Source organism: Labrus bergylta, chromosome 10 (assembly GCF_963930695.1).
Source record: "Labrus bergylta chromosome 10, fLabBer1.1, whole genome shotgun sequence".
In the NCBI taxonomy this organism is placed as follows: Eukaryota; Metazoa; Chordata; class Actinopteri; order Labriformes; family Labridae; genus Labrus; species Labrus bergylta.
The window spans coordinates 26,004,003-26,026,705 of record NC_089204.1 but is presented as its reverse complement, the minus strand read 5'-3'; the positions used below and the strand labels follow the sequence as shown (position 1 = coordinate 26,026,705).

Sequence of the window (22,703 nt, the reverse complement as noted above, 5' to 3'; positions counted from 1 at the left end):
AAAGAATGAATGGAATCACCTCAGGAGAATTCTTGGCCAAAACCAATTCTCGTAAAAAGATTCCTCTTTTTATATTTCTTGAATTTGTGCAGGCATACTGCAGAGTGCACCACAGTATTGCATGTATAGTACCCATAAGGTTTTTACAAATGTGAAAATTGTTTGGGGCAAGAGTAGAAAATATCAGGAAGAGGAAATGTTGGCTGAAAAGGGATAAGAGCCCAGTGAGCTTATGTTTGACAAGACATTATTCGAATGTCTAAATTAGTTGAACAGATTTCTACGAAGAACAACTGATAGGGCTTGGCTTCCCCTGAAGAATTTGGCAGCAGTAAATACTCTTTATCTTGGCAAAAGTTCACCCTAAGCAGCAGTTGTTGTTTCTGGAATGGAACCGCTTCCCTTTGCCATATTTATAGCAGATAACTTTAACTTCATCAACTTAAGGGAAGTTTAGGCCAGCAGTTGCATCACACAAAAATAAATATGCCAAACAAATAGAGAGAAAAAAACCATGATGTCCTTCTAAACTCAGTAATTCAAACATTGTTGCATGGTTTCATCTGGATGAAAAATGTCCTTCTCAAAGGGAAGTTCAGTTCCTCAAAGGACAGAACCAAACCAGAACCAGAGTCTTGTACTTAGGTTAAAATCCATTTAATGAGTCGGTGACGCCCACCCTGAAGGAGTGAAAAGTTATCTGGTGAAATGTGAGAAATCATTTGTTCAGCAGGTTCCTGGACAGCATATCCAGCTGGAACAAACTAAGTCTCACATAAATCTTTTTAAGTTTGCAACAAACAACTGTCCCAGCGGTTAAATCAATGTCATGTGGTAGGTTTATTAACTGCCAGAAAGTCGTCAAACTTCACATTGGAGTCAAATCCTAACCTGCGCCTCAAGTGCACCTGTTGTTTCTGCTACATTATGCACGCATTCCTACTTTACGCATTTCAGCGAATCACGTGTAATGTTGCATTTTTATTCCTGGACGTGGGTTGCTTCCCCTTCATCATGACTACATGTGTTTGGTCACAGTCCACAGTCGGAATTTCTCTGTCTGATGGTGTAAATGAATGCCATGTGGCTTGAGCCGAGGTGTAGAAACACACAGTTTGGGGAAAGTCAATCGAGGGGAAAGTCATCCTGGCTGGACCCCGCCAGTGAGGGGGTTTTCCAACAGTCTCCTCCAGCTCTCTAGTGGGGGAACAATTCAGAAGTAAACTTCTTGCACAACTTAACACCCCCTTCAAATGTGTTTCTTCAACGTGGAGTTACATGGGGGAAACAAATGCAGTCATGTTAAAGAGTGTTACCCGTCTTTAGCTCTATGGGAATAAACCATTTGGGAGATCAAGGGATACATCCTGGACACTATTCCTTTGACCTTCACGTGCAACTATCAGAAAAAAGTTGAAGGTGAATCAGTCAGTTCCTTCCTATCAAATTCCTTCCACAAGTCTTGCCTCTAACGTTGTATGCAGCATATCTGGTCTTCATTTCAGACTGCTTCCTTTTAGGATGTCAGCAGTTTCTTTGGAAACTACTTTAAAAGATAATTTTAGCAGCCACGTTGGAAAACATATGATAAGACGTGTGCTGTGCTCACACGAAACACTCCTACTGATTATCTCCAAATGTAAACAGATTACTGCTGACTACAGTGAATAGCAGTATGTTACATGCCATTGTTTTGTGACATACGATGAGTGGAATCATTTAAGGATGGATCATGGCTGCTAGCACCACAAATTGATTATCATATGCTCCCGCTACCTACTCTGTCTAAGGTCTAATTCACAAAGCACACTGTGCTAATGACATTAAGGCACAAACACTAACATGTCATAGTCTTGTTTTGCACCTGAGTGTGAAGAGAAGCTATAAGCACCTCCATTCCCTGTGCAGAGCTGAGCTCTCATGCTGAGGTAGCTTATTTCCATCGTCCTATAGAAGATGAGCTGCAAGGGAGAGTCTTAGAGAAAAAACACTTGCATCCCCACCACGTGTACCGGCTCCAGATCGCTCCTCACATGTGGATGAAGGAATCAAGTGTTTTGTTAACATTTCATAAAATGGTATTTGTATGCTTAATCCAACAAGAGTAAGAGTTTAAAGCCAAGAGTTTCAGTCAAATGCTTTCATCAGACTGCTAAATGACCATACTGACCATGTTGCCTGTGTTTTATACAACATCTACTGTAAGTTGGGCTACTATGCTAACATTTTCATTCATTCTTACAAATATTAGCACAACACAAAAACTTGTGATGATGAGGTTTTACAGATATTTGGTCATAAACTAAAGTTTCTCTTGATTGTAATTGTATTCAATTCAATGGAATTTTAAAATGATGATAGTGATACAGAGAGGGTTAACCATTGGCACTGAACATTTTTGTACAACAGCGATATACAGTATATGCACCAAATTTGATGTTAATCAATCCAAGAGTCATTTGGAGACATTTCATTAAAAAGGGATATATAACCTTACTTAAGCTTTATGATGGGGGCGTCATATCGTGTGAACCCTAATGTTGGTTATTTCGGAATACAGTTTTAGGTGTGAAAACTTGTGAAAGCTCCTGTGAAGAGTTTTGAACTGGTTATGAAACCAACTGAACTAATATTGTATGTTTCTTTATGAACTACAAAAGCAAACAAGATCATCAGGAACAAGATTAACATTTATATAAGTTCATTCTTTAATGCTTGAGACGAGTGTGACAGGGTGTGACAGACAGAGTGGTTAACTACATGCTGCCAAAACAGACTTCATTTACATTTTACAGGGCAAATATTCACCGTAAGCGCTAAATTACACTGATAAAGACAGCTGGATTAGATTTATTTTGTGTTGAATAACACTGCTTACACATGTACAGGACAAAATCAACAAAGAGGCAAGAGATACCACAATGTCCATAGGGGGCGCCAAACTCAACACAGGGAGTTCCTAACAGGAGCTTTAAGACACACTTTCAGGTTAGATGAGGTATCATTTCTTGAGTTATTATTTGATCTGCCAGCCACATAACATTGAGGTTAAACAGGGTCCTATGTTTGGATATGTTTGTTCATTATCCTGTTGGAGAAATATTTCAAGAGTCAGCACTCAGTCTTACAGCAAGGGTGTTGTTCTGCAGGTGTAGATGGAAGCCTTAGGGCCTTGCACAACAAACCTCTTACAGATTGAGTCTATCACTCAGATAATGGTTGTAGGGCAAAACATCAGCATAAGGGAGGCTGTTAAACCAGATTAGATGAATTAATTACATCTAAAAAGTGGAGATGGAAGGAGTTTCAAAGTATGGAAGCAAATCAAAAGACATTTAATTATCAGTACAATTTGTTAAGGTAACACTTTCCCCGAATATCTGATACCATATGTTCAGACTTGTTTATACTTTTGCCAAGGTGTAATATAATCTTTCACAAGAATCACACAGCTGCTCTTGTATTTTTTGTGTGTGTGTGCTCAAGCAACAGCAAACAGAAACTGATCGAGGTTACTTCATCTGCTGGTAGGAAGGATGGCATTAGAACTGGTTCTACCCACGAGGAAAGAAAAAGTGTGGGAGAGAAACTTTTCTGGGCAGTCATTTTGTGTTTGGGCCAAGGGTGGGCAGAGATTGGCAAATGGCAGCAGATTTGAGGAAACAGCTGATAATCCCACAGGAAACGCAGAGCTCTGGTTTAGTGGCGGTTGTGGTCAGAGGTTCAGTGGATTATTTATTTAGTAAAGCTGACAGTGCCATGTGAGGATTTGGTTGATGAAGCTTGAAAGGAATATGCTTAGGTGTACTAAGGCGATGGCAGTGTGCAGAAGGATTGGAGGGACAGTCTGTGCCACATTGAGGATTGATACAAGCTTTAGGGTAAACTTAGTGGTCAAAGTGAGTAAATCAGAGATTTTTTTATGTAGCAGTGGGTGGTAGTACATGAAAGCAATTTAGGGGAAAAGGAACGATGGGAAATGCTCTTCAGTGGTGACATTCAACCATGTCTTATTCACTGTGGTTAATGGGTAGTGCTGCTCCTTTGATGAACAAAGCATGGTGCCCATTGTAGTTTCTCTTTCTCTTTCTTAATATAACTTTTAACTTTCCATTACACCAAATGTGTTGCTTAGTCCTACATTGAAAAACTGTCCCAATCATATGTCACACATGGTCTCATTGATTAATTAGTCTTTCAGGTCATTATGTAGTTGTTTGAGCTTCACTGTTTTCGGTTCCCTTCCACCTCCTGTCTCGAGTCAAAGCAGGCAGTTGTTGTCAGAAAAAGAAAAATCTGACAAATCAATAGAGAAAACTTAAATCTAGCTGATGAGGGAAGTGTAGCATTTTAGAAATTAAACAGCCAAATACTGTTCTTAGGAGTAGGTGGAGACAGAAGACACAGATTGGAAAGGGTGAATATGATACAAAAATGTAATGAGGTCTGCATTTTGTAAAAGTAACTCTAAAATAACCGATTACACTGGTCAAACAGTTAAGAATTTGTTACTCAGCTTTACAACAAGAATCAAAATAGAAAATTTGTCTCTGTTGTCAATGCCTTACATTTGCCAAAAAATCAAAATAATGGACTGTAATTTAACTAATTTATGTGGTACTGTAGGACCAGTTGATGAAACCATTAGTCATCTGACTATTTTGTTCTTTCTTGGCTTGATTGTATCTCTCTCCATCATTTTGACATTTGCCAGACTTCCTCCACTGTACCTTTTTCTGGCCTTTTATATGGAGATTCAAATGACCACAAACAATGGAGAGTCCTATCAGATCTGTGCTCGACTTGGGCCATGTCCTAAGCACAATGCATACAGTATTATTGTCACCAAGTCAGCTTGTATGAGCATACTTCTCTGCACTTATGTCTATCTTGTAAGTTGCCAGGCTTTGTTAAATGCAAATATGAGTTCATTACAATGTACATAGATCACTTCATGAATAATTCCATTAATAAACTATAGAAAAATACTCAAAGTGCTTATTTATGCATGTACTCCCTGCTGTCTCATTTGAGTCATACCCATTCATGTAGTCAAATTTTGAACAGGCCAGAATAAATTGCAGCTTAATGAAAACTCAAAAGTCTGATACATTTCCCTTTGTCTAGACAGGAACACCACAGTTAAAGTGTCACAAAAGCTTGCATTGTCTTTTTCTTTTTCCCTGCAATACAAGGCATGTCTTTCCCTTTCCCCGTAGGTGCACAATTGGAACTTGGTACTGCTGCATAATGGGTTACAAAGCGCCATCCATGCAATGTGTCTTAAGATGTCTATGCTTCATGCTTCTCCATTTGTTTAGTGCAGCTCAAGATGAAGACCTAAGAAGTAAGAATTCTTCTGTCTTCATTTTTCTCACACTTTTTATGCTTATAATCCATATATTCACAACTTTATAGTGCATACAACTGGCAAAGGTGATTCAGTGTACTGTAAATGCATTTCATGTTGTGTATTTCACCAAAATAGATACCATTTCTCAAAACCATTATTTTACATTACTGATTGTATATTTCCTGTCTGCTTCAGGTTGTAGGACTGCGCCGTGTGATTTGGTCTTTATTTTAGACGGCTCATGGAGTGTCGAAGATGTCAATTTTGAACTAGTTAGACGATGGCTCGTCAACATAACAACAAGCTTCAACATTGGACAGAAGTTTACCCAGGTTGGAGTCGTCCAGTACAGCGATGACCCTGTTTTAGAGATACCTCTGGGGAAGTACAATTCTAACAAAGACCTCCTCAAAGCCATGGAGTCCATTGAGTACATGGGGGGAAACACAAGGACAGGGACAGCCATTAAGTTTGCCACAGACAAACTGTTTGGCCTTTCTGAGCGTGGCCCATCAGGCATTTCCAGAATCGCTGTTGTCCTCACAGACGGAAAGTCGCAAGATGAGGTTTTGAAAGCAGCCGAGGCAGCAAGAAAAAAAGGAGTAATTATGTTTGCAATCGGTGTTGGGTCGGAGACAGAAACAGCTGAGTTGAGAGACATTGCAAACAAGCCGGCTTCAACTTATGTGTTCTCAGTTGAGGACTACAAATCTATTTCCAGGATTATTCAGGTCATACGACAAAAACTGTGTGAAGGTAAGTATCAGCTGATCAATTGGAAGTTTAAGGTGTTGTTCTTCTCAAATATTGTATTCATGACAGTATTGGGCGAATCTCCTCACCTCAAGTCTCCTGTCATAGGTGTAATGTCGAAAAAATAATCAGGAAATTACCCATATTGGCTAAGTGTTAGAACACAGACATGAATCAGTTGATCTGAGCAACAGACTTTCACCTGTTTGCTACACGCCCATTTGGATCAACTTTGATGTTCTTTTAAAAATAGATACGTCGATTTCAAAGGATATACCGTCATTCCCCATACTCCCAATCGTCCTTTATGTTCGGACGGATGTTAAAAAACAGATGCATCCACTAGAGGCCGCAGTGTTGCACAGACCTCCACTTTTCCTTCGATGCCATCCAACTGACATTCAGTTTATAGTTCCTAACTTACTCACATAATCTTTTCTCAAAAAGTACTGCCATTTCCAAAATATCCTTCTTCGTTGGGTTTTTTGATATCAACGCACAAAAGAGTCACTAGAGAATTCAGAGCCTAAAACTCTCGCCTAATCCAAACTGAATTTTATGTATCAACAGCCAAGTTCCAGCTCCCAGGATAGATTTGGAAAGTTTTCTCATCTGTGAGATTGTGAATGTGTGAAAACTGCTTCTATCTAATTTGTCTCCATCATGTGCTAGTAGTCTATGAATCAATATTTTTGTCTATGCTTCCATTTCCATGTTTTGTCCTTTGCAGAGACTGTTTGTCCAGCAAAAATTCCTATAGATTCCCGTGAAGAAAAGGGCTTTGATCTTCTGTTACGTTTAAACTTGGCTAAAAAAGCAAAGAAGACAAAAGGAGCCTTTTACGGCTCTAAGGCCTATGAAGTCACATCTCGTCTGGACTTGAGTGAAGCTACACGGTATTCGTTTTGCATTTACTTTCTCTTGGTAATCACCAGTGTAGTCACAACAAGATCTGTTACTGACTTCTGAATTTGGTCACCCAGGAACCTCTTTCCAGATGGGCTGCCACCGTCGTACGTTTTTGTTGCCACAATGAGGTATAAAGGATCAGTGACGATAGAGGACTGGGATTTATGGAGAATACAGACACGGGATGGGAGACCTCAGATGGCAGTGACTCTGAATGGACTGGACCGCACCGTCATGTTCACGACAACAAGCACAGCACCAAGTGGAATTCAGACGGTTACATTTTCCCAACAAACAACAAAGGTAAAGCAACACTCCATTATGAACCTTTAAAATTCTTAGTACTTAGTATACTGACAGTTGGATGTGTTGCAGCTGTTTGCCATGAGGCTTAAAGCCCGCCTCGGCACCACCTCTTTGCCTGTTACAGTATTGGCAGAAAGTTATTTTGAGTCAGCATTTCCCAACATTGGGATTCTCTCTTTCAGAAAAACAGTTGTTGACGTCACTGACACTACTTCCAAGTTTTATACAGTCTATCTAGTGACCTAGATAACTTTTGAAGAGCATGAGTGCAGGGTGTGGCTTCTGTTGCTACTGAGTTGCATAATGGGAAACGTAGGAGGCAGTATTGTTGGAACCTGACGCATTGTAGGGATTTAAATACTGCCACTGCTTTGATGCTTGTCCAAATCTGTCCCATATGAGTGCTCCATCCTGATTAAGGTATATTGCTACATTGATGAAGTACTCCTAAGGAGTCTGATTGATGCTGTTATGCCATCAAAGCATGGTGTAAATGTGTGTATATAGTTCAACAGACACTCATCTATATTATAACAGAAATACAAGTTGAGGTCAATTAGGCAGAGCAGCTTTCTAAATTGGAAAAAAAAAATCCATCTTCAGCAGTCTTCTGTTTCTGAGTCATAATACAATTCAATACAACTCAGAGGTCAAAGCATGTCCTTTCAGCAGCATGTAATACTTAACCAATCAACCATAATCCTCCTCACTTCACTTCAGTGTAGCTTGTATAAACCTGTAGAGCCTCAGACATCTATCAGAAAAGTAGGCGCCGTAGTAAAACAGTGCAGATAAAGTCCTTAAACTTGAAGAAATAGCACAACCATATAATTGATGATCTTCAGACAGGCAGATTATCTGAACTCCATCCATTCATTATCTATGCTGGTTTTTCCCCGTTTGGGGTTGAAGGGGGGGCTGGAGCCAATCTCAGCTGTCATCGGGCGAGAGGCGGGGTTACACCCTGGACTGTGACACTATCTGAGCAGTCTGTTACTCAAGCACACAAACACTGTGGAACTCATTATCTTTGAAACCACATTTTAACTCTCAGAATATGTTCACATTGACTCCATCTGGACCATCGTACAATCAAATATAACGTGTGATGTTAAGCCTACTTTCCACAAGCTTAAAAAAGTTTTATTTCTTTCAAATGCGACCCATTATTGTTTTTTTAGGTATTAAGACATCAACTCAAAATTAGTTTCTGAGTTTGTGCTTCTTGCTCTCTAATACAATCACAACACTGTACTACTTCCCACAAGGGGACTTTTTGCCACTAGGAAGTGTATTAATGACTATTTCCTGTTCTTTTGTTGCAACAAAAGAAGCTGTTTGATGAGGCATGGCACCAGATGAGGCTGCTGGTCACTGAGGAGGATGTGACTCTTTATGTTGATGACATGGAAATCGAGTCCCTATCCTTGGAGCCTCCAGTTGGCATTTTCATCAATGGGAAAACCCAAGTTGGAAAATATGTCCGAAAGGAAACAACAGTGCCAGTAAGTTGAACATCAACAACCCTATTCTCTTAAAATACATAATGCTTGGGTCCCAGGGAAGTAATATAGAAAATGATAGGAAAAGAGAACACTTTGTTTCGTGAGTAGCTCAGCAAACTTGATACTGATATATGATTTAACAGGATCACACAGTGCTGAGGTTTATAGCTGCATCCTTAGTGGCACGTTTAGCCCTCTGGGTTAATAAATGTTTGGCTCAATGAGCTGTTTTCCATAAGTTCATCTTTGTTTTATTTGTCTCAAATGACTAATTTTGTGCCAAAATGTGTATATCTCTGGGTTGTTATTTACTCTGGAGCTGTTTTAACAGTGTGCAGTTTTATATTCCATATATATAATTTAATTGTTGTGATAACAGTATGGAAAAGAAGGCTGATCGCATACATTTTATTGTTTTAATTGTGAAAACTGTGTAAATCTACAAAAAGCTAATGCCGCTGTGGCTCAGTGGTAGAGATAGCAATAAGGCTAGTTTGGCATTGCTGCATTTGTTTCAAGACAGAGAGTAGCTAATGTTACGCCCCACCATAAGGCGGCCCAATGGGGCTAACAGCAAACCATACATTCACTCATTAAAAGACACTAACCACCTTAACGAAAGTCAAAACAGAGGGACAAAATGACACACTGAATGATAACAAAAATCAAACGAGAACCAAAAGACAACAGCTGATCCCTGACTGACCCGCACAGCAGTCCCAACTCAAAATGCCTCCCATCTCTGCAGCCACCACTGGCCTTTTAAGCACTGAGGCCAGGTGTACCTCGTTGTGCAATTAGTAGCTTCACCTGGGCTGGAGACAACAGAAGGGGAGAAGGGAAACAGGGCACAGGGAAACATACAGCCGTAACACTAAGTACCCATTTTCTAAAATGAAATCCTTTATATAACAAGCTGTTTTTGATACTGATACTTGCTTTTAATACATTTAATAATATGTAATCACTGACAAGATTTATACCATGTGAAATAATAGGACACATGCAGGGAACGTCCTTGTTTAAAAATGGGAGTACATAACTCATTCAAGACTTTTACATCTCCTATGCCAGCCTGTATGTTTACACATCATTAGAGCAGTGAGTGTTAACATGAACCACAGCTTGGAAGTGAATTTTATTATGTGCAGTAATCCATTGTTACAAGGTTCATCTAGTTTGAAGCCACTTAACAAAAAGTGTATGCACTTATATGAGTGTCATTTGTGGATGAACACACTCACAATTTGAAACAGATTTTATTGACTGTACACCAAAATGGCCTCGATGTAATTCAATATGAAATGAAATCATGAAGAAAACAAGCAGTTCTTTTATGTTCGAGCCCTCACTGCTTTCATAAATGAAAATGTAAACTATATTGTTTAACACTGATCCATCACATCGTTTTACTTAAGTTTTCAAAAGGCTGGAAATAATATAAATCATATGTGAGGACGTCGTCCCGTTCGCATGGTAACTGAAGTGAAAACGACTATGGGACTTTCTGGAGCCATTTTACTACCAACGTCAGCAAAATTCCAAATAATGGAAGAACAGAGTAACGTGGATGCAGAACACGTCCAACACTGAGGGAGGTCTGGCAACATGTAGTTGCACAATGTCCTTTAGCTGTTACTCAACAGCAATTCCAGTTCATTGGTTTCAAAGCTCTGATAAACCTGAAATAAGTGCTGCAAAATTACCCCCATTATTACAGTTGGGTTGTTTCTGAAGTCATTGGGAACTTCTTTGTGTTTATTTGATTACGAAATGATGTTCTTTTTAAAAAAAAATTTGTTTAGTTTGAAATTCAGAAACTTCGCATCTACTGTGACCCGGAGCAGAACACCAGAGAGACGGCGTGTGAAATACCTGGAGTTGTAAGTACCGCGGCCTGCTGGGCTATGAACTTTGTTTTTCAGTCTAAAGGCAACAAAGATAACTTCTTCCCACCTACTTCTCACCTTGTCAAACCACATCTGTTTCTGCTCAGGAAATGCACCGCGCAATTTCACCGCCAGTTAAACTCCACGCACCTTACTGCATGGCATCAAATGTTTGTCTCGCTTTGCAGTGCATCAGCTCAGCCTCTCCGAGTATTGCGTAATGAAAGTGCAAACGTAGCATATTCTCTCGCAGTCACATCTGTTTGTGAATAAAATAATTTGTTGGAGAAGGTCCCAAACCTTTTGTGCTCAGTACAGTTTTTATTGTATTCTGGCTACAACTGTGTTTATGAGGCAGTGGCTGCATTGTTATCTTGGCTATATGAAATGGTTTACAACCACAAGCTACTATTTTCTGTGTGCCTGTTGGATAAGAAAAGTCAAAAGAGATATCAGAACCTTACATTTCAAATGTTTGTCAAGAACAACTGTTCTCTTCTTTCTGTCTCTGTGCTTTTAGATTATTTCTCTGCAAAGAAATCTTAGTCAGTGCTGCATATTCTTTTTTTCTTTTTCAATCTATTGACTACGACATCATCAATAATGTAATCTCTGCAGCTCTAAGAGGTATACCTTGCTTTTAGACTTAACGTCTGGTCTTGTTCATTAGAGCCTTATTTTGTTGATTACAGTGCTCCAACAGTCCTGACTACGCTGAACCAACTCTTGAGCCTTGTGTTTGTCCTCCTGGACCCCCCGGACTTCCAGGAATAAAGGTAAGTGACCTAAGACAACCCTGTTAATCTTTGCATTGTGTCATTTTACCGTCTTATTTACAGCATCTATTACACCATTGTGTTATATGTGACGCAAAACAAGCGCCAGACAAAGAGCCTCATCCTTATGTTTGCCCAAGTGGTTTGCAAGAGGCATCAGGCTGGTGTATCTGCAATATGATAAATATCACTGTAATGAACCTGAATGATTAATCTTAATCAGTTAGCGCAGACTTGACGCTTGCTCCACACTGTGTGCTAAAAGAAATCCTATTCCTTCTCACGTAAATGAATAGATTGTAATTTCAACTTTTCTGATAGGATATATGTCAACTTATGCTGCTGTTTTGTAAGAAACAGCCCTGTTTCTTTGTGGCTTGTTAATCCCCACTGATTTTTCCTATGGCGGGGGGTGTTGGGCTCAGAAATAAAATGCAAAGAATTTCAAAATAAGAGGCTATACCCAGCTCAAATTACATACATTTGTTCGATATTTATGACACAAAAATGTTCTGTAAACTCAGCACTTAAAAGAGCACAATGTCTTTTTCTTCAGCAAGGAAGAGGAAATGTGTGCTGAATTCCCAGGTGATGTCTAAATGCTGCTCTCTGTGTCTAATAAGTGACAAACACATGAGGTTGCACTCTACCAACAGATCAAATTCGATTAGAGTCATTACAGCCTGTAAACATTGGTTTTCATTGGGCCAGGGACTTTGCTGTGTGGGCTGTTTTGCACATTTTAATTACACAGTTAACTTTAAGAAATTTGCAGTTTTACAAATTCTGGAAACACTAAATAGCCTCTTTCCTCCAGTTAGGCTAATTGTGGCTTGCCATTATGAGTCAGTTCTGGTTTTTCTTGTAAGATCCTGTTGTACTGTACTGTTGGCTTAAGCAAACCAGTACACTGCCAATATAAACAATGGTTAATGTGGAAAAGTACCAAATAAAGGAGTAAAACCTACGTGTTTGTCTTTATTGATGACATGGAATCAACCAAATAATAGCAGCCCCGGTCATAAAAGCCTTTACACAAGGACCTTGGAGATTTACTTTAGGAACAAGTCTTTTAGTGAATAAAACCTCCATGGGTTCAGGCGTGTTTGTGTTTATAAGATCCCTGCTGTGCTTTAAGTACGTTTAATAATAGATCCAAATTGTTGGGACCATTGCTGGCTTGCAGATGTTCCTTATAACCCCACATAGAGCATTTTTACAACTCACCAGCTTGCTCTGCATGGTTCGAAGAGAAATATCATCAACACTCTATAAGCCTCAGAAAAGAATATTATCACCAGAGATGTTTTAAAGGGATTATTTAATACAGCTTTGAGGTTGCATGAAGATTTGTTTAAGATACAAAAGATTAAATGTTCCCCATTCCACTTTCTTTAGGGAGACCAAGGAAACATTGGCAAACCGGGTCAGCCTGGACCTGCTGGTGCTGATGGTAAGCCTGTGAGTACTACATAGTTCAATATACAAACATACAGAATATAACCTCCAGAAACATCACAACAGAGTCTCCACAACATCTGAGACTTTGCCAAAACCAGTTGTGGTCTGGACTGCTTCGGCATTTAAAAAACTGTGGTAAACACACTTATTGCCTTATTTTCCAATGGGTAAATACAAAACATCTCTGGTTGTACCACTGGTGGCAGGAGAGTGGTGATTTGTGTGTGATGAAAAGCGTCCAAAAGTGAACCACATGTTCTACAGCATGATCAAAAACCCAGAGAAAGAATCTACCCCTCAGGCTCAAATCCATTAAAGGACATGCAAACAGATGAATGGGTTCAAATGTTTAACCAAATGTTTTCGTCTCATGTCTTCTTTCATTTTTAAGGGTAACCCTGGAACTAGAGGGAGTCCAGGGCTGCCAGGCCCACCAGGAGTGGAGGTAAACTAAAAATAAATGATTTTACTTTCATATAAAATTCATCATGGAAAAGAGGGAATTGAAATTTGGTTTTCCTGTTTTAATCCTTTCAGGGAAAACGTGGGCCAGATGGGAACAAAGGCGAGCAAGGGAGGTCTGGTGTTTCGGTAGGAAGGTCAAAAAACGCTTTTTCTGGCGCAATAGAAATTGTTATCGAGCTGCAGCACTAATTTATGACTGCTAAAGAATAATTTTTAATACAAGTCTGTTCTTTCAGGGTGAGAGGGGTGTTCCTGGATTACAAGGATTGTCTGGAAAACCTGGAGAGAAGGTGATAATATTTTTCTGCTTGTTATTAGTGTAGCTAGATCGTGTTTGGTACTAGGTATCAAATGTCAATTCAAGCACCTAAAATTAGTTAAATCATTAAATGCAAGTATAAAACACACACTGCATTGTCTGGGCAAATCTTTAACGAGATCAAATGTAAAATTAACAGGAAACTCCTGCTAGACACATCAACGTGAACTGTTTGAACATTGTTGCATCAATCATGCTAGAAACCATATGTTATACATATAAAGCCAGATCCCCTGAGAGATTAAAAAGTACATCCTCTCAGATATACAGAGGGACAAGAGCCCTTTGGAGGGGGACCACGGGGGCCATCAGAGACTTTTTAAGCATGTTAATGTTTCCTGATTTTTGTTCTGCTTTATTCTTGAGAAGCTCAAAGACTTGGACTTCTCTTTGAAACTTTAGGGAGGCAAAACGTTGTTCTTATAGCCTTGTGTTTTCCCATGGCATCATGTCCTTCTTGTTTCTTAGCCTCCCAAGTACAGTAAGGTTCGGGTGGAGATGCAAGGACAACAATTGGTAGACTGGTAAATGAATCTCAAGGACAACATACATGATTCCTTCTCTGACCCTGAGATTTTACGAAAAAATAATATTCAAACGACACATAGAGTCCAACAAAGCAGAACATGCTGTACCCCCACCGAGGTAGAAATGTCTGTCGCGTCAGCAAGAAAAACGCTCTGTAAATGTTAACGCCATCTGCATTGTATGTTTTTATGAAAAAGACAAAATAAAATAAAGAAACATCCATCTTTAACCAGTAGGAGAAACCTGGCAGGGGTTGGTATGCTAGTAGGGGTGTTATGGTATTTGTCCCAAATCCACAGGAAAAAGGCCATTACACATGGCAGTATCCACCCCCCAATCCAGGTGTCAGTAATCTGTTTGCCAACTGCTATTAAACAACAAACACAGAAGAAGAAGCAGACGCAACAAAACACCAGAAGAAGACGAGTTATTTGGCTAAATGACACGGTGGAGTTAGACGCCCGTGCTTCTTTTAATCAGCTGTTTGGGGGTATCCAGTCATCTCGGTCCAAAATAAATGAAAGAAATCTAGAATTATGCAGTGTTGCCTTTTTCCTGTCGTACTGAACTCATACTGGATCTTGACCCCAAAACCAAGGTACGAACGGAACTGCGACTACTTGTTTCACCCCTACTGGCAGGTCTACATCTTTCACACCGAAAGCCAGGGTGAGAATATCTCAGCCTTTGGCGGCATCAAAACATCTCGAAGAAATACACTGTTAGAAATCAATAAACCATCTAAAGGAGGATTAGCCCACAGACAGAGGTGCCTCAGCTGGATAAGCACAGGCTATAACACATTCATGCAATTGAACAATGTGTAACAAGGCATAAGCATACAAGCCACATGGGGAAAGCACCTGTGTTACAGCTGCCACAAGCAATCCAAGTGAAAGAGAAGCAAATTGATCCAATGATCCATACAAGCAAGCGACGCTCCAGCAGTTATTGCTCAATAAGAAGTAGAAAGGCCTCGACTGCAGTTACAGCCAAGTTAAACTGAAGCCTTGTAGCCAGAGCTCTAACCAGAACAATCCAGAAAGCTGTTTGTTTGATGTTCATCTGAACTACATTTGCATTTAGTTTAACTCTAAGCGTAGTGAGGTAATGCATCCTGTCCAGATTGCATCACCTCTGTCATATCGTCCTACCTTGTAATCAGTGTGACCACAGGAGGCCCCCTCCAGAACACTGCAAGCAGTTGATGTCATTTTGAAAACAGTCTCAGCTGTCTTACAGACACAGACACACCTGGATCAAACCCTTCTGTACCCTCTGCCCCATTATTAAAGTTACAATTATAGGCCCAGGATGTATGAGAAGTTTTAAAGGACTATCCTTTCAACTGTCATTGATCAGTGAAGTACTTTGAGTTTTGGATTAACAAAACAAAAGATGGAGAACAGAATCAGGGATCGCCCTCCCAACCATTACCGTCTCTTTTTTTTTTTAAATCACAATTGTAATTGCACTTAAATCAAAGACCCCTTATGGCTTTTACTGTTCAACCAAAGTGCTGGTTTACAAGGCCATAATTAAACATCTTAGTTTAATGGTCCGAGGCATCATAAATGATGAGATGAGTGTATAGAAGAGGTGCGCTCCCAGTGATTTTCCATCTCTGTTCCATGGCAAACATCTTTCAAATAAGTTCGATACAAAGTCAAAGTTCTTCAAATAGCTTAAAAGTTTACATTATTGTAGATACAAGACATGTATGTTGTCACACATGCTCTCAGTGACTTCACCCTTTCCCATCTACAGTCGCTCTATTGGGAATGCTGTCTCAACCTAATTTTCAATCAATCTAGAAACAGGCAAAGGGTCGGCGCTGAGGCCAAATTAAGCTTCCTGGCAAACAGCTGTTATGCGCCCTTCAAAGAATCAACTCAGCCTCCCCCTTTATTATGCCAATTCATTGATTTGTGATTATTGCAGGCTGTACACATGTTTATTTCTGTTCTAAAAAAACAGCCTTTTATAATGAAACATATTTGGATTTACTTAGCTGTTGGAGCTAGCTTCAAGTGGGCACTTGAGGAACACTTTTGCTCTTCTGTTCTGGCTGAACTTTTTGAAACTAAATGTTGTTACTTCTAATTCACATTAAACCACCCCATGCTGTTCTAAAACAATTTGATTAAATCAAAAGTTAATCAACATAGTGACCGTCTGCAGTCTGTTACCATGATAGCAGAATTTAACATCAAAACCCCAACATGCTGATATGGATCATGAAACATGACGTTATACATGTATGATGTAGACCATTTTCACGTTCAAACATCAACTACAACTGGGTATGATGGAAAGAGGTCTTTAGGCATTTGGTCATAAACTGAAAATATTGTTTTTGTTATCAAGGAAATGACAGTTCATTTCAAACATGGACATGTGTACCAAAGTTGAAGCTAACCATCCCATCATGTATATGAGGTATTCCACTCATAATATATCAATCACAACTTGTTATAGTGTGAAAACTCGGGCGTCATTAGAGTCAGCACATTTCCTCATCTGGGGACCGTAATTGTCTGTACAAAAGTTTCTCATTAATCCATGAAATTATTGTTGAGAAACAGTACGTTGGTCCGGACGCATGTGGTGAACTGAACGACCAATCAACCAAGTTCAGATTTATCATCAGCATTCAACTTTAATCAATGCTTCGTTGGAGCCAAGGGAAATTACCCAAAATTTCGGTCTAGTAACAATTTGTCTAAATGCTTGGCCACATGGTGTTTACACTTCAGTAAAGCCAAAGACCCTCCATACACCACAGAACAATCTCTGACAACCAAGAGGTCTCCAGACAACAGCGAGCATCCTAGCTGTCTCAAATTTAGAGGGAATCCTTATCAAGTATAAAACTTTCTTTGGCTATAAACAGATTTACATCCACCTACATAAATGTTTCCATATTGTACACCCAAGGGTGTAGGCTCTTTTTCCTGGCATAGGATCCAGAGATTCGAAACATGCAATGTCTGCTAAATTAACTCACAAGAACATAATTCAAGATACTGTAACAAGATGAAGAAAGAGTGTTTGCCAAAATAAATGAGCTGTGTTTGTGTATTCACAGTCAGTGATACTTGTTCATGACCACAGTCATTCATCACCTTACAGGAACATTGTTTTACTAATTACATGGGTAACAAGTCTGTGCAATTGATCTCTATAGTTCATTCATTTAACTATTTTGGCAACATTCATTTGGACAGAATCGGCCTCCCTAATTGGAAACCCACAGCATGGTTGTGGGAGTGAGGATTTCTGTTAGTTAAAGCTCTTTATCCTATCTGCCTATGAAAACAGGCTCTCCTGCACACGTAAGATGTGCAAATACAGCAGCCACTGCTTACACTTCTTATGTGAACAGCTGTCTATGCTTTATGCTCACACAAACTGGTAAGCCCTAGCATTTGGACACAATCCAACAAAACAGGCAACCATACAGCAACATGAAGACAAAAAAAGCAAAAGCCCTAACAGTGTGCTGCAATGGTTGTGTATTTTCTGGCTAAGATCCAGCACTTCTAGCCAGTCAGCCTTTAAATCCCTTTTACAATATATTTTCTTGAGGTAAGCAACACCTGCTAACAGTACTTTGATTAAGACAAAAGCTGGAGAGATTTTTGATTAATATTTTGCGACCAATGGAACATATATTCCTGCAACCAGCCCGTTGACTGAATAATGAGAGACAGAAACTGTCGACACTTTGACCATCATTTTTTTTTTATAGACAAATGTGCAAATGAAGCCACAAGATAAATGTTGTCAGCCGCAAAAATTCCCTGAACCAGTCAGTAATAAGTATGTAATATGGTCACATGATGGAGTTGATTAGCATATTATTCAATGATGTAATATTGTTCCACATGTTGTTTGCAATTCTGAAAATATGACAGTGCACAGCGCATCACTCCCCTAAGTTGCGCAATCACTCAAGAGGGGGTTGATCAATATCTTCTTATAGGTCAACAACAAGTGTGATTTTTTAAATTCCAGAATGAGAAACGAATGAGTACCTAACATTTCTGTCCAAGAAGTTGCTAAAATCCACTGCTAAATAATATCAAACACTGAACACATCAACTGTATTTGTGACCATACTGATTTTATATTGATTGTAGGATGGCAATTGTCCCACACTTTAAACCTTATGAATGCCAGATTAATCACTGAAAGTTCAAATAAGCAATGTCATGTTAGTCAAGAGGGATGTAGGAACTAGATTACATCAAATGATCATTAAAAATCTTCTCACTTTTCCCAGGGCTCAATAGGATCCACAGGAATTTCAGGGCTACCGGGAACAGCAGGGCCAGTGGTAAGATGAAAATAAATGAATGAATAAATACTGAACATGGCACAGGATATATAACAGGTTTTACATGATGGTATAATTTTCCCAGGGTGAAAAGGGGACTATGGGACCTGCTGGGCCCTCCGGTTACCCAGGAGAACCTGTATGTATGACAGATTTAGAATCAAGTCCTAAGTTTGTGTGCCATAACAAACACGTTTCAAAACCCTATTCTCTGATTTCAGGGTCTACCCGGGAGGGATGGAAAAGATGGATTTCCAGGGAGACCTGGTGAAAAGGTCTGTTTCCAGCATTTTACAAAGTTCATTCATGGATGAGGAGAAGAATAGAGGCATGAGGTTGGCTTAGCATACATATTTATTCTTAACAGACGTTGCTGCTCCCAAAAGTTGTGTTGTTGATGTTTGGCAACCATGGAAATGCACTACAGCGCTGGTGTCTCCCTCGTCTTTTTCCAAACTCAATATGACAACTACAATAAACACCAAAGGCATTCTTCATGCTTTAGATAAATGCCTTCGTAATCAATCCAATAGTACGAGACATTTATGTGTGAAACTAATTGTTCATCATTAACTTTTTATAACAATGCGATGTGTTAATAATGTTTTGTTTTTTTCCCCATGTATTAAGGGAGAGACTGGGACCAGTGGCATTCCTGGTGTGGATGGACGGGAAGGACATCCCGTGAGTTTTAACCACAGACAATAATCATTGTACATGATGTGTGTTTTGAAGGATGTGTGAGCTATACGTTTTCACTCAGAAAACAAGGATTTCACCCAAATTGGGAATGAATCAAAAAAGAAATGTGCCCCAAAATGTGTTCAGATTAAAATCCACTGAGGGAAATTTTAGATTGGGCTCACTGGTAGAGACTGTAGTCTCTCAACCGGAAGGTCGGGGGTTCAATCCCCAGCTCCTGCAGCCACATTTCCAACGTGTCCATTGAGCAAGACACTTAACCACAAGTTGCTCCCGCTGATTTGTCAGCGGTGTATGAATGTGATTAGTTACTTCTGATGGACACTTTACATAGCAACTTCTACCATCAGTGTGTGAATGGGTGTGAATTGGTAGGTGTGACCTGCGGTGTAAAAGCGTTTTGAGTCATCAGAAGACTATACAAGCTCAAGTCCATTTACCATTCACCAGATGAAAGGTCAATTCATTATGACTTCCAAAGTTATTGAAAAACGAATGCTAATTGTGGCTGATATTAAATTATTCTGTCAGCAACTGAACATTAAAATAGGCTTGTGATTCTGCACAAGAGCCAATTTACAAATCAAAGCTTTGCACGCATTAGTTTTTTTTTTTTTACAGCTCTATGACTGCAGTGTGTGAACATACTGTCAGCAGTACAGAGAGTCCCCCCCTCCCCTGACAGCAAGTAAATTAGGGGTATTCCCCTTGTAGTTCATCCCAGGATAACCCTGTTATGTAACAAGCAGTCTCATGCTATAATCCAAGGCAGTGAAAGTAACTCATCGGGGGAATGCTGTGCTTCTCTGGAAGATCTGTTTTAGGAAGAAAGTGTTTCAACTGGGAAGCCACCCCACTGATCATGATTATTAGTGCGGTCCAAAAGTTTGTGATGGGTCTACAAAAGATGACTCAGTTGCTCCACAAGGCTGTAAGCCATGTTTCCCCAGCAGAACCAAAGAGTTAGCCATGTATCCAGGGAGACAAAGTTCATGCTGTAGCTCCTCAAGTTAAAACAAGACAAAGGCAGCTCTTCAGTGTATGCCTCAAGATGGGGATTTCCTCACCCATGGGTGAAGTGTGAGTGCCTTGGGTGGCTGTTTCTGTATTCCTGTCTCTCTTCCTGCCTATCTAATCTATTCCCTATGCGCATATGTTACTAAAAATGTCGTCCGAGGCAACGACGCAGCATCTGCAAGCATTTATCTTAAAATGAAAGAGTTGAGAAGCTTCCAAGGGTAGATTTGCTGCATGTGTTGAACAACAAAATAAATGAATCAAAACCATGAATCCATACATATCTGCCCTGGCTCAGTTACTTGTTTTAAGTAGAATTTCATTGACATCTACTTGTTTCATTATGGTATTTATCAGAATATAAAATACGCGTGAAAATCTCAATTACAGGATGTTCAAGTCATCTAAGGATCATACAGTTTGACATAGCAATAAAACCTTAGAGAGTGTTATTTTAGTGAACATCAGGCTTGTTTTAAGGAGGACACAATCTTCTTTTAGAGAGACTGTTTTAACTTAATGATTAAGAACAAGAACTGAGCCTCAAAAAGCCAAAACCACATTTCTCCACTTTTCCTGTTAAACCAACCAACCGTAACTAGGGATTGCACATTTTACTTACCGTAGAATTCCATGTTCACCATGTTTAACCATCAGTTGCCTCTATTGAGAAATGGCTATAATTGTTACAGACACAATGGAATTATTGACTTGTGGTGAAAGTGAGTAAACTGGAAACATAAAACAATGCCTCCAAATAATTCCATTTTATGTATTTCTTAAATTTGTTGTGTGCACAATTAAGTTTTATCTGTTGCCTTGCTCCCAGGGTATGCCTGGATTGCCAGGGATTGCCGGTCTGGATGGAGCAAAGGTGAGTAAGATGTTCAAAATGCATGTGTTATAGAAACATTACACACATACAGAAAACATTTTGCATAATTCTTAGTGATTATGTTTGAATGATGTGATTATTTTTTAAGGGGGAATCCGGATTACCTGGTCTGAGGGGCTTCACGGGATCATCTGGACCACCTGTAAGTCATGAGTAAGACTATTTGTGGACAGGTTTTTATATGCTGAATCAGATGTGTTGACAAGATTTTTTTCTCTGCTGTAGGGTGAGATTGGTTTACCTGGCACACCTGGGTTAAAAGGACAAACCGGACCTAAGGTAATTACGTATGCCTGTTTTTGAAATCCTGTTTGAGCTTCTTTAAACAGCTGTGCTGTTAGTGATACAAAGCCGCAATGACGCTAGCAGAAGTAATGTCTGACTTTTATCCTACCAGCAGTCATCAAGGGGACTTAATAGTCTTTAAAAATGGATTAACTGTGTCATACGTATAATCTGAGTTTATCCCCCTCAGGCTGTGAGCACAGCAGCCCAAACTGTGACCCAGAAAAGTCAATAACGCAAATCAATCAACACAAGCTAGCATTAGAAAGTGACAAGCTGCAGGCTGAGCCATGTCAGGCAAGATGCAGTCCACACAGGCTGCAAATGAGCAAAGCGGTTCAATATGGCATGTCATATTATGACATAACTTTCCCTTTATCATCCAGTCTATCATCCAGTCTATCATCCAGTCTATGCATAATGCATTGTGTTGAATATGAATACTAGCTTGGATAGTGGTATTCATAGAGCTCTCCAACTATAGAGACGTTTGAAATGCATAGAAAGCCGTTTGGCAAGGGAGCATTGCATATTCTGTTAGGTCACTGTTTTTCCTAAAATACAACTTTGCACGAGTGACGATTATTTGGCCACAACAGCAGTGCTAAATTAAGCTAAGATTAGCTTCTAGATGCTTTCGTCAGTGGAATCTTATTGGAAACGTAAGCAGTCTGGGCTCGTCTGGGCTGGAGGCTCTGTCTCCGGATCACTTTTCATTAGCTGATCTGCTTTGAACAGGCCAATGTGTATTGGTCAATGGCACACGAGTGAAACCCAGTTTTTGGACAGGCTGGCGATACTCTGATTTTATGGCTGAGATTCAGACTGCAATTACCGAGGCTGTTCAACTGGAAATGAAAACATACGTCTAGACGCTATTAAAAGTGGAGCTTGAGAACAGCACAACCTCGTGGAGATATGCTGCAGTGCAGCCAGTGATAGGATGTGATGTAATTCTGTTGTATGTTTTTATTAAAATATGACATGTTTTTAATCTTTATCAAGGGGAATAAGGGTGAAGGTGGAAGTCCAGGCACACAAGGGACACCAGGACCTGTGGTATGTCTTTTAAAGAATCTACAGTTAACCCGGGATGATGTGTATAATGTCAATACAAATACATTTTGATTGTTTGAATAATATTGAAACCCCATATTTAATTGAAAGACAATATTTCCAGTGTTCAAACTCAGAAATGTCA

At 39.6% G+C, this 22,703-nt stretch overlaps 1 protein-coding gene across 4 annotated transcripts in view; it reads left to right on the top strand.

Moving 5' to 3' along the window:
* The window catches only part of col21a1 (collagen, type XXI, alpha 1), a 28,899-nt gene that overhangs the window by 662 nt on the left and 5,534 nt on the right, over window positions 1-22,703 (top strand). For 2 of the 4 annotated variants that reach the window (XM_065959732.1, XM_065959734.1), the window contains exons 2-20: window positions 5,220-5,347; window positions 5,549-6,109; window positions 6,837-7,002; window positions 7,090-7,318; window positions 8,653-8,826; window positions 10,632-10,709; window positions 11,408-11,491; window positions 12,890-12,952; window positions 13,344-13,397; window positions 13,490-13,543; window positions 13,654-13,707; window positions 18,550-18,603; window positions 18,689-18,742; window positions 18,825-18,878; window positions 19,234-19,287; window positions 21,152-21,196; window positions 21,306-21,359; window positions 21,443-21,496; window positions 22,508-22,561. In XM_065959732.1, the coding sequence (XP_065815804.1) occupies window positions 5,251-5,347; window positions 5,549-6,109; window positions 6,837-7,002; window positions 7,090-7,318; window positions 8,653-8,826; window positions 10,632-10,709; window positions 11,408-11,491; window positions 12,890-12,952; window positions 13,344-13,397; window positions 13,490-13,543; window positions 13,654-13,707; window positions 18,550-18,603; window positions 18,689-18,742; window positions 18,825-18,878; window positions 19,234-19,287; window positions 21,152-21,196; window positions 21,306-21,359; window positions 21,443-21,496; window positions 22,508-22,561 (2,037 nt within the window). In that variant the 5' untranslated portion in view covers window positions 5,220-5,250. The remainder of the gene's footprint in view (window positions 1-5,219; window positions 5,348-5,548; window positions 6,110-6,836; window positions 7,003-7,089; window positions 7,319-8,652; window positions 8,827-10,631; window positions 10,710-11,407; window positions 11,492-12,889; window positions 12,953-13,343; window positions 13,398-13,489; window positions 13,544-13,653; window positions 13,708-18,549; window positions 18,604-18,688; window positions 18,743-18,824; window positions 18,879-19,233; window positions 19,288-21,151; window positions 21,197-21,305; window positions 21,360-21,442; window positions 21,497-22,507; window positions 22,562-22,703) is intronic. The other 2 variants (XM_065959733.1, XM_029281558.2) reach the window with 2 other exon arrangements.